This window comes from Ostrinia nubilalis, chromosome 10 (assembly GCF_963855985.1).
Source record: "Ostrinia nubilalis chromosome 10, ilOstNubi1.1, whole genome shotgun sequence".
In the NCBI taxonomy this organism is placed as follows: Eukaryota; Metazoa; Arthropoda; class Insecta; order Lepidoptera; family Crambidae; genus Ostrinia; species Ostrinia nubilalis.
This window is the reverse complement of record NC_087097.1, coordinates 13,797,589-13,809,719: the sequence shown is the minus strand read 5'-3', so window position 1 is coordinate 13,809,719 and position 12,131 is coordinate 13,797,589. Positions and strand designations below refer to the sequence as shown.

Here is a 12,131-nt window from a genome sequence, read left to right as displayed (position 1 = left end):
AACAACAGCTCTATAATTACCTTCCATGATGGAAAAAAATAAAAAATTAAAATTGTAACACCCTGTATAATGATTTCCTTGGGTAGTACAATCACAGATTTTTTTTTGAATGAGTGCCAACATTCAACCTACGTAATCCCAAAGTTTTGTCTATCTAGCTAAGGTGCAACATAGCTTAATTAATTATAAATAAAACTCTTAGGCCATATTTGAACAAGAATCTTAGAGCTGTTGTTTTTTTATATTATTACTATGAGACACAACTATACCTGTGCAAAAATTTAAATTCGTCAGTTACATAGTTTTGGAGAAAACAAATAAAACAGTTTTAGGTATAGATGGGGGGTGTGGCTCCCTGGGGGGTGTTGGGGGGGTGAATTTTTTTACAATGTACTATCTTTATACAAGGTATCGTTTGACCACAGTTTCGAGCTTCAGGCTTTGGGGGCACTTTTTCCAAGACTATCCTGCTACGCCCTTTAGAAATAATGAGAAATTGAAGACAATGGACACCATCGTTTTAATCTTAAATGGTTTTAGTAGATCTAAAATTATTATAATTGACTTGTCGTCCTTGCAGTCATGTTCTTTAGTGAAAGACTTTCAGAAATCTCACAATCTGTTTCCATTTCTTTTAATGTTTGACTTTCATCTTTATTGGTTTTTGGAAAAGTAATTAACTATTTTAAACACCAAGTTAATCTATACAGGGTGAGTTGGAGATCGTTGGCATCCTTTTAATATAAAGTGGCCCCGAGACGATCAATCGCGATTGTCAATTCTACGTGATTGTCAATTGACATTGATCGTTTACAAAAGGCATTGAAGCGATTGTCAATTGAATTTACGTGAGGTAATTGGAACGTAAATACATTGACAATCGCAATTGATCGTCTCGGGGCTGCTTAAGACTCTACTCATGATACACTAGTGCATTCCCCAAATATTAGTCATTCTTTTTACTATGTATTTTTATTAGGGTGCTCTTATAAAGAGTTAACACTACAGTACACGCGCCCCCTTTTTTACACCAATACACGCGCGGCCTACTCTGGTAAGCCAATTTAAAATCACTGTTAATCAGTTTGTAAGCAATTTATGAATACAATTACTATGTAAATGATAAAAGTGTTTAATAGAGTTCTTTTATGATCAAAGTTTATTTATAAAACTATTTAGGATCAAACATCATACACGGATTTAAAAGTTGTAAATTTTTTGGACCAAAATTGCACTCTGAGATCCATGTTAGCAAAAAATAATTTAATGAAAAAATATGGTTTTTTTTTTATCTTTCATAGTATTCAAGACTTTCTAATGCCTAGTTCATGGGGTAAATCCGTTTTTTGCAAGTTTTCCATAATTTTTTTGTCGAGTGATTTCGGGCTTTTGAGTAGACTCGCAGTTTTGACGGCCAATTTTAGAAAAGTGCGCAGACACTGGCGACCCAACTTTCACTGGCTTATTGACAAATTTAGTAAACGAGGCTTTCCTGGAATGCCAGCTCTCTGGCGCAAGTTTAAAAAAAGTTATAGCGTAAAATGTTACCCTGGTCTCCCATAGTAGGCCACGCGTGTACTCTAGTGTTAAAGTTATTGAGCACATCAGCCTATGGTCTTTTTTTAAAAGGATGCCAGCGATTTCAAACACACCCTGTATGATCATCAAGAAGTACTTACTTACGTAATCGTTACCAAAGCAACTAAATTCGTCGGAATGATTCGTAATCCGATTTGGAGCGATCTGAAAGGTTCCGTGCTGATTAAAAGGGATTAGGGAGGCAATATAAACACCTACGTCGTTTTTTCACGTTTGCTATATTGAAATTTCTGTAGAAGCACTTTTTACCTAAAAAGGTTCCCTAATTTACTACCTACCTACAGTTCTATTTTAAAATACCTTAGGTATAAAACCTATCATTCCATATTGATCGATTTACACACAAAAATTACATACATATATTTTGTTTAAGGACTATTTTTAAAAGTTAGTGACTTGACAAAAGCATGCAAATTGACAAAAAAAAAAGAGACGCATCAATAAAACTAAATTTAATAAATGCCTCTGTAATACAAACTCCCGCATTAAATTTTCTCATCATCATCATCATCATTTTCAAACATAGCTCTCCCAGCTCTCCCTCAAAATAAGTCATTTACCTCTAATTTGTCTTTTATTACATTTGGGTTGTGGAATCTAACCCACAAAAGGTTGGTTTGTTAGAACTAATTTTATTATTTAACGTTACCCAAAACATTGTAATTACACGGTACATCTGAAGAAACCCAAACAAAAACTGAACTTGAAAATTTCGTCAGGCGAGACGGTTCGCTCCAATAGGGCAAGGTCGCCTGTTTACGACTACTTATCTATATTATTCAAATGACAAGTTTCTAATCTGTCCAGTTACGTGCTGTTATGACAATTGGACGAAAGTTTAGCAACGACCCTGACCCTTTGGGAGGTCGTGTTTACGCGTTAGTAGGGCTACTATAAACAACAAATTGGGTAATCGAAAACAATAACAAATACATTTTAAGAGCCATTTTCTTTTAAAACAGTTATTTCTAAGCTGAGTTAAATTTGAAATTGGATTTCTTTACCATCTGACCATTCAAATAAATTATTGTCAGTCAATCGTGTTCATTGCAAGATTTATGAAAAAGTCTCGATTTAAAAAGCTCTTGAAAAGTTCGTGGATTGACTAATAGGCCCTAGAGCAAGGCTGGCCAAATACAGCTACGCGGGCCATGAAGTGGTTTGCCAAGGCATTTGAATTTGCCCGCCAGCGAGATATCCGGCCCGTGGTATAAATCAATCAATCAATCAATCAATTTATTTCAGACACTACACTCCATACAATAAGGAGAAATATTTAAAAGCCAAAACAGTCAAACATAAATGGCCCTATGTTTTGTTTTTGATTTGATTATGCTTTGATTTTCAAAAAGCTGTGGCTCGACGTCGCCACAGTCTAAGAAATTTTGCACATCTGGAAAATCTATTGGGCCAGCAGCCTTGCCCTGAGGTATCTATTACCCTATTTTCTGTTATATCAAATTAACTAGTTGTGGAATGCCTCTGGTTGTTAAATTAGAGAGTCCATCTATCTGTGTATGAAAGTCATACATTCAATTCTCATGTCATACACTCATATCGAATATTAAAATTATTAAAAATCGAATGGCAAGAAATAAAACATTATGACTCTCAGTGACGATGGTGGTTTAAAAGTCGTAATTTCTATTTTCACTACACAATCACATTATTATATTAAATTGACACGCATCAAAGCGTGAAGATGGCTTAATATTCAACACCTTTTCATATTAATTTTAATACATATTAAGATGTTGCTGGGCAGCTTCCTTTATCGGCATGGCGAAAGAATTAAATAAAGTAAATTAAATAATAAAATACGATTTAAAATATATTATAATTATGGAGCGTGCTATGCTCGGAATATCCTTGCGTGATCGAATCAGAAATGAGGAGATCCGCAGGAGAACTAAAGTGACTGACATAGCCCGCACAAATATAAAATAATAGAAATAAAAGAAATAAAATAATAATAGAACCCGAAGTTTGTAAGTTATAATATTCTGTGAGTTTTCTGGCTAATATTATTATTATTATAGCCGACGTAGCGTTCAATTTTATTTGGTCAGAATCAAGGGTTCCTTTGTATATCTATTACCTACACTTCGTTAAGTCGAGTATACACTAGAGCTTAGTTTTCAAAGCAAATTATGATACTAGAACATAATTGAGTGGCTCGTTGTTTTCTTACAAGTATATGCGCTAGTCTATACTCACCTCACGACGTTCACAGGAAACTCAGTAACATAAATTTTGCTATGAACTAGGTTATTCGTCATTATAAGGATCACTAATTAGCCCACGTACTGTGATATAGAGCGTAACGATATTGAGTAATAGATATTCAATAAATGAACGCTGTTGTATTGAAAGATTTTATCGGATTAGGAATATAGGTACATAAATACTGTATACGTAATGTACGAGGATACACGCCTTCACTACATTATTTCATTATGTTATAAAGTAAGTACAATGCAAGAACAACGTACTTATTCTCTAAAAATATACATATTCAGCAATTTCTGTCAGCAATGTCTCCGTCAAAATAAAGGGCGATGGAGCGTGCTATGCTCGGAGTTTCCCTGCGTGATCGAATCAGAAATTAGGAGATCCGTAGGAGAACCAGAGTGACTGACAAAATAAATTTATATCTGTCCAATTTGTGCCTTTTAATATACAAAGATGGTATTCGCGACTGAACTAACAATCATTTAAAATAAAGAGGAAAGTAACACATCATGAACAATATTGCTTCTGAGAAATACAATCTTTACTTACTACATTGAAACTGGGGTGCATTTCTCATAATACAACCATTGTGTAACTCTTTGTTGGCTTAAAGAATTTATTATAAATATTTTATGTGTACAGAGTGTTAATGGATGTACACAAAAGCTGTGTAAATAAAATTATTTGAACTAAAGATATATGCAGTTGAAATTGTTAATAGATATTGCCAACATGGACGTAAATCTGCAGGTCTCCGGGTTATAAGTTTTATTAACATTTGCACTTGAACGGAAAAATTCCCACCTCTTGTTCCCACCTTGACAATCTACAGCTTGACCGCCAATAAAAACCCAACCAATGAAGACCGAGTTTTTCCCAAATTGTGGTCACATTGCCCTTGGCAGGCTTCGAGCATACTGATGTACGTACATATAAACACTTAGTAATTTGTCAATAAAATTAAAGATAAGTTAGTGATCATTAGTTATTCAATCAAAAAATCTCATAATAAGTTAAAGAATCCGCTTAACAATTGAACCCCATCGTTATCAACATCATCATATCAACCATAGGACGTCCACTGCTGAACATAGGCCTCCCCCAATGATTTCCATTATCGGTTGGTATAGCGGCCTGCATCTAGCGCCTTCCTGCTACCGGTGTTATACTCGTGACTAATATTAAAATAACGTAAAAAAAACTTTTTTGCCCCGGAAATACTTTAACTGATAACGATAAATAGTTTTGACATTATCTCTATGCATAGCAATGCGTTTTTTTATTTCCAGTTATCGCCCTAAAGAAGGATGTGCCCAGTTATTTTTAAAACAATTTGACATTATTATAGCTCTAGCATAAGTGTGTTGCAATGAAATATAATAATATGTAACACTAGCTGCCGACTACTGACTGCTACGCGACTTCGTACTCGTGAAAATTCTTTGAATAATATTTCCCGTTTTAACCCCTATTGGCTGTAGGGTGATGTCATTATAGCCTTAAGCCTTTTTCGATAAATGGGCTATTCAACAAAAAATATTTTTTCAAATCGGATCAGTCTGTCAGTAGTTCCTGAGATTAACGCGTTCAAGAAAACACACAAACAAACTGTTCAGTTTTATACTATTAGTATAGATAGGTAGTTGTAATATAATCCACTTGATGGACTGAAATTACCTACTTTCTGCTACTTACCTACCTATTCATTTCTTGTTTATTTAGGTGTGTATTGTGTAAAGAGGACTACATACGATATAGGCAGATAAGTACCTATTATAAGAACAGAATTTGGACCCTTTTGCTTGATAATGTGGGCGGCAAATAACATGTTGCTTTCGAAATTGAAAAGATATTTTAGCGTGATCTCAAGGAAAACGACATGTCAAGGGAAAAAACGGGTCTCTTCCAGGAAATTGAATATTAATGCAAGATAAATACACCAAATATTTTCACTAATATTATAAAGCTGAAGAGTTTGTTTGTTGGATTGAATATACTAATCTCAGGAACTATTTTTGTGTTGGATACCCATTTATCGAGGAAGACTTTAGGCTATATAACATCACCCTACAGTGTGGACGGAGTAGTAAAGAAAAATGTTCCATAACACGGATTCGCGGGTACAGCTAGTTTTCTAATAAAATACTTACATAATGCCAAATGAGTTATTCCCCTCTTTCTTTCGTAGTAAAAATAAAATCATTTTTATGGTGAATGACAGTTTCTTTGATGCCACAGATTGGGGTTGTTATACAAACGTTTTTCCAAGAGGAAATTGAGGTAAAATCGCCTACCATTATTATAGCTGAAAATACGCCACCTAAGGGTTTCTTGCAACAAAACAAACACTTCTCTCACCGTTACTACGAGTATAAGTTCTCATCGTTTCCATTCTAGGGCATCTATCTATCATATCATGGACATGATACAGAACTTGGCATAATTGATATGACTGGGAATCAAACTTTTAACAGCACTCCGTAAGCCTTTGCCACACTCTATACGCTATCGGGCCTCAAGTATGAATTCAATTTATTAATATCGAGAATGTTGCTCACATGGTATGTACGACAAAAACTTATCTACTAGTGTTTTGACACATATTATTAATTAAAAATCATGCTATGCGTGTACATAATAAATTAATCCATAAATTAATAAGACCGGAATAAGGAATTAACAAGCCCACTCAAAATTATAGCAACTTGCCAATGATACACGATTATTTCATCAAACGATACGACATTACGTTTACACTCACCTTTCAAGGCTAGCCAGTTTCATTCAGTAAACTCGAGTCAATTGCTTCAACTTATATTATTATGAACTGGTGAGAATTTTAAAAGTTTACCTTTTTACTCGCCATCATCATCAGACCACATTAACTATGAAGATTTGCTTACACCTTCGGCTTAATCAAGTGAGATGCAAGCCAAGAGCTTTCTTGTTGTGGATAAAAAAAAGATAGTCTATATTCTAAAAACAAAAAAAAGGTAGTGTAATACTGAATCTGTATCTATAAAAGCGAAAGGTCACTGACTCACTCACTCATCACGAAATCTCGGAAACTACAAGTGCTAAGAGTCTCAAATTTTGCATGGGGGTTTCTTTTAGAACGTAAGTGCTCACTAAGAACAGATTTTACGAAACTCCACCCCTAAGGAGGTAAACGGGATCCATGCGTACGAAGTCGCGGGCGGCCGCAAGTCTTGTATAAAGATACCTTCACCATACAGCTATAATTTTATCAGATGTACCTATTTGGCAAAAGCCACCAACCTTTTTGGTAGCCTCGTCAGATATAAAGACAGTCATAACATGAGCTAGCTCCCATATTTATTGGTAGCACTGAATCAACTTTCTTGTAGAGACGCCAAACTGTCAAGGACTACCGTAATAAATGCTTTAGATACCATCTGGATGGATAGTAGGTACTTAGGTACTTTCCTACTGAATTTTCCATTCTAGTTGATTGAAACAACTTAAGGCTTTATTTACAAATAAAATACTAATACCTACTCAGGTAAAAACGCCTGTATCGCAGCTGCTAATTAAAACAATTACAGGAAAGTACTACTGAATTGCATCGAGCACTTAGTTTAAGTAATTTACGTTAATGTACTCGCATGTGTGCTTACGTGCACGTGTGTAAGCTTATCAAATGATTTTATTAACTTACTCGTAATAATATACTCGTAATGGGGCTCATATTTGGTGGAGGTACTTAACCATCTGCAAGGTATCCCCCCTGTCTTTACGTTAGTTAGTTACGCTTTAGTAAATGCCAAAATCCCCACATGGGCTCCCCTACTATAAATTCACAGTTAGTCATCATCATCGTATTTCAATATCTGCTGTAAGAGCTCTAACCTTCCTAATTTAACAGCGAGGCAATGGAGGATTTAGATTAAACTCCTCATCCTAGCCAGATTCAAAAAAAACTTGAATTAAAATACAGCACTCAGGCTGAGTTGCACCAGCTAACTACCGTAACTATAACGATAACCGATGTTTTTGTATGGAGTTTGACAGATTTTGTACGTTTGTTATAGTTAAAGTAAGATGGTGCAACCCAGCCTTAGTGTTTTAAACATATTCAAGTTTGTTTTTAACAAAGACTTCCGTTAGGATTACGGTGAAAATGAAATAAAATAATTTTGAAACAACATGAAAGTATGTCAAAGAAGAATATAACCACAGTAGATAAATTAAACAGTACGGAAGCTTCATACAAACGCTCGAAATCAGACTCACGCACACAGACGCACGCTTTACACGAGCTCTAAGCGAACCTCGCAGTCCATCCGTCGCGAGTGTCGCGCGCGTTGTGTTTTTAATAATAATTTTATTGCATGCACTGTCCGCTGTATTTTTAAAAACATGCCACGAGTGAATTGCGTAGTATACGGCTGCTTGAACTCGGCATCTTCAAAACCAGAACTTTCATTTTTTAAACTTCGTAATAATTCTGAATTGTAAAAATGATTAAATATTACTTTTTAAATAAAGTGCTTACATCTGATTTTGTAATAGTTCTTTTTAAATTACGTAATTACGCTTTTTAACAATTTATGTGTTCTATTTGATAAAGTAATTTGCTCCGCACGCTTTTGTACTAAGTGATGAACTGTATTTAAAATGAGGCAATAGGTATGTGAAAGTAAGTATCCGGTATTTTATTTATGAGAATAGATCTTCTACCGGCCTCTAATAGTACTTAATCAATTTATTCGATTATGTATTCGATCATTATAGAACCTAATTAACGTTTTATTTTTTTGTTAACTATTTAGTCAATTAATTTATTCCATTAGGTATTTTATAATTAAAAAACCTAAATAGGGTAAACCACCCAATCATTGGCACTCTACCAATTTATTGGCATGCTCCAGTTTTTTAAGAAAATTAAGGTTTTTTGTAGCCAAACCTTATATTTTTTAGTAGAAATTGTACAGTAACATCATTTATTACTTAACTGGCTACACACGTTTTTTATTTTTTCAAACATCGCGGCGCATCAACCATTTGTTTGACAAACCGGGACCTGTGCGAAAAAAACAATCGAAATATTCATTTTTTACTAAGGTAAGAGCTATCATAATCTTTTAAAAAAATGCAAATCTATTTTGTTGTCCCTATACATAATTATTTTGTCTTATTATTGAATATATTAACTGCCTTTTTAAAACATTATTTTATAATTTAACCGCCAACTTTTAATTCTTTGTGGTATGCCAACATTTGGTATGCGTAAAATCTGTTTATCCATTTTATTGGCACACATGCCAATAAAAGGGTATTCAAAATAATTTGAGTTTATTAAAAATTATACCTAGTTTGTCTCAAAATTTAGTTTAAATTGCATTTAAAATATTTTTTAACGTTTTGGATACACCAATCCAAATGTTGGCCCACTGCCAATTATATAAAATCCATTTATTGGCACGGGTGTCAAACTTTGGTTAAAAAGGTGCCAATAAAAAATATTATCTTTTCAGCCACTTTCAAAGCCTTTCAAAGTCTTATTCCACTAATCCCCGTTGACAATCCCCGTCAACGGGGATTAGTGAACTTTTTGTTCATTAATCCCCGTTAACGCCAATGGAGTTTATGATGGGGATTAATGAACTAAAAAGTTAATTAATCAACAGTACGTTAAAAATTAAATACTCATGTAAGAATCAGGTACCTTCTATTTATTACTGGATAAGAACTCACTTATTATTTTTATTATCAAATTAAATTAAATTTAAGACTGATTACAATACTTAAAAAAAATTAACACTTACCTGATTAACCAAAAGCACTATGGATATTGAATCGTTATTCCCCATTCATCATTTAAAAGAAGATGGAAACGATTACACACAAATTTGGGCCAAGATGTAACAAGATAAAAATGGTGTAAATTAATAGCTTTGTAATCAGGCTTAAATTTAATTTAATGTGATTATAAAAATAATCAATAAGTGAGTTCTTATCCAATAATAAATAGAAGGTACATGATTCTTACATTAGTATTTTATTTTTTAACGTAGTTTTCTGAATAAAGAAAAATAAAATAAACTAAAAAGTTCATTAATCCCCATTATAAGCTCTATTGGCGTTAGCGGGGATTAATGAATAAAAAGTTCACTAATCCCCGGGATTAGTGGAATAAGCCTTTGAAAGTGGTACCACGGTTTACTATACAATTCAGATTGAAACATCCTGATCATCGCTCTAAGCCCGGTCCGTTCACAATTTTGACTGACGAAGAAGAACAGCTTTTTGTTGACTAGATAAAATAAAAATCAGTAGCAAAAAAGTATTTCCGAAGAGAAAAGAAGATTTGATAAAAGTGTTTATGGAAAGTTTAAAACCATATTTAAATATAAGCGTTTGAACTGATATGGTATGTTCCTATACAAATAAATGTTACTTTTCTTATAACAAATGATTTTATTTTGTTTATTTCTATCATGAATCTCTTTAAAACCTCTACATAAGACCTAGCAGCTATTTTTCAGTCTTGCGAGAACAGTGCCAATAATAGGTAATTATCACTGCCAATAAAAGGTTTGGCTATGCCAACAACTGGTATTTTGAGGTATTTTTTTAAAAGGTACACTATATTGAATAAATGATTTAATTTATTAATGATAAGTACTTTATAATATTCTGCAAAGATTAAAAGACCAATATAAATGTTTTTTTCTTTGATAAATCATATTTTTACATGCAAATTTTATCGGTTTTGTGAAGTAGCTGCTTAAAGTGCCAATAATTGGGTGGTTTACCCTAAACGTTTTAATAAATAAGTAAGTAAGAACCTTATTAATTTTATAAAGGTTGAGAGTGCCAACCCTAACACTCAGTTGAAGTGTAGGTATTTAACTCGCCGAAAGGGCTAAGTTTCCGTACTGCTTTAGCTCATATATATACTGTGATATAACTACCTATGAATAAAAAAAACTGTTAAGATCGTATCAAAGCGGTATGGTTAGTTTTGTAATAATAGACATTCTTAACTCTATACTAACGGTTTTCATATTGTTTGCAAAAATGCATGTTTATGTTTGACACACAAAATGCGTGTCTATGCAAAAACATTTGCAAATAACGAAAACTAGGTCAAGATTACGTACAAATCTCACTGCAGTGTTCAATGCAGTTCATTGGAAATTATTCACTAGACATTAATTGCTGTAATAAATAATGTAGCAGATAGATAGATATAGCAAATAGATATAGCTCCTTAAGAGCAAAATGACGATTTGTAAGAACTATTTGTTAGTCTAAACAAATAAAGAAATTTTGACTTTGACTTTGACTTTGATATCGCTTTATAATGAATATTATTTTAATAGATACTTAAAACAATAGTATAAATTATATTATTAATTATTTTATTCAAAATGTAAAGATCAATTCATAATAATATTTGCAAAATAATACCTACGTATCTTTTGTTAGTACTCGTTAAATAATTAGGCTGTAATTTGGTAAACATAATTTTACCTTGTAATTGTGAACAGTAGCTAATTATTTTAAAGGTAATGCTTGATTTTAGTAACATTGATTACCATAAAGCCTTTATCTGACTATAATTTAATTAGTTCACCTTTTCGACACACTAATTTACTTAAATTGCATTTTAGTTAATTTTGTTTAACGTTATCAATTTTATTTAATTACTAAAGTAGGTAAATAACTTAAGTTTAAAATACTTACATTTATTTTTATCTTCTACACTTCTTGCACTTATGCAAAACAAAAACACTAGCACTAAAAATGTCAATTTAAAAAGACACAACGCAGACATCTTGGCGCCAAAAAAGTTTCAAATTATTCAAAAACTTTTTTCTAAAACACGCAAACGTCTAAAGCGGCCAGTATTTCAGTCGAAAATCACGTGAAATATTTTAACTTAATCACTTGATATTATTAAATTATTTTGTTACTAATACACTTCATGATCTGACTGCGGTTTCAATGGCACTACTGAGAACGTACTTTTGGTGTCACTTAAAAGTACAATTTGGACACGACAACGAGAGTAATGGAGTCGTTGTTAATAAAATGTGCATTATTGTATTTTTAATTTGGTTCACCCTTGAACTGGACCTTGTGAGCTTGAAACTAATTCGATGTGTACAGGTGTAGTACAAGTGATGCAATGCACGCACAGCATATAACTAGTGTAAAATAAATTCTTGCTATGAGTATTAAATATTTTGCCTATTCCACATGTTAATGTTTTTTTACAAGCTGCTAAATATGCTAATTTGAAACGCAATAATTACCTCTCTAGGCAATAT

At 33.0% G+C, this 12,131-nt stretch overlaps 1 protein-coding gene across 1 annotated transcript in view; it reads right to left on the bottom strand.

Moving 5' to 3' along the window:
• LOC135075308 (alkaline phosphatase-like) overlaps positions 1–11,799 on the bottom strand; it is a 29,237-nt gene extending 17,438 nt beyond the window's left edge. Inside the window, exon 1 of the mRNA XM_063969723.1 lies at positions 11,545–11,799. Within this exon, the coding sequence (XP_063825793.1) occupies positions 11,545–11,635 (91 nt within the window). The 5' untranslated portion in view covers positions 11,636–11,799. The remainder of the gene's footprint in view (positions 1–11,544) is intronic.
• Positions 11,800–12,131: the final 332 nt, after the last annotated feature.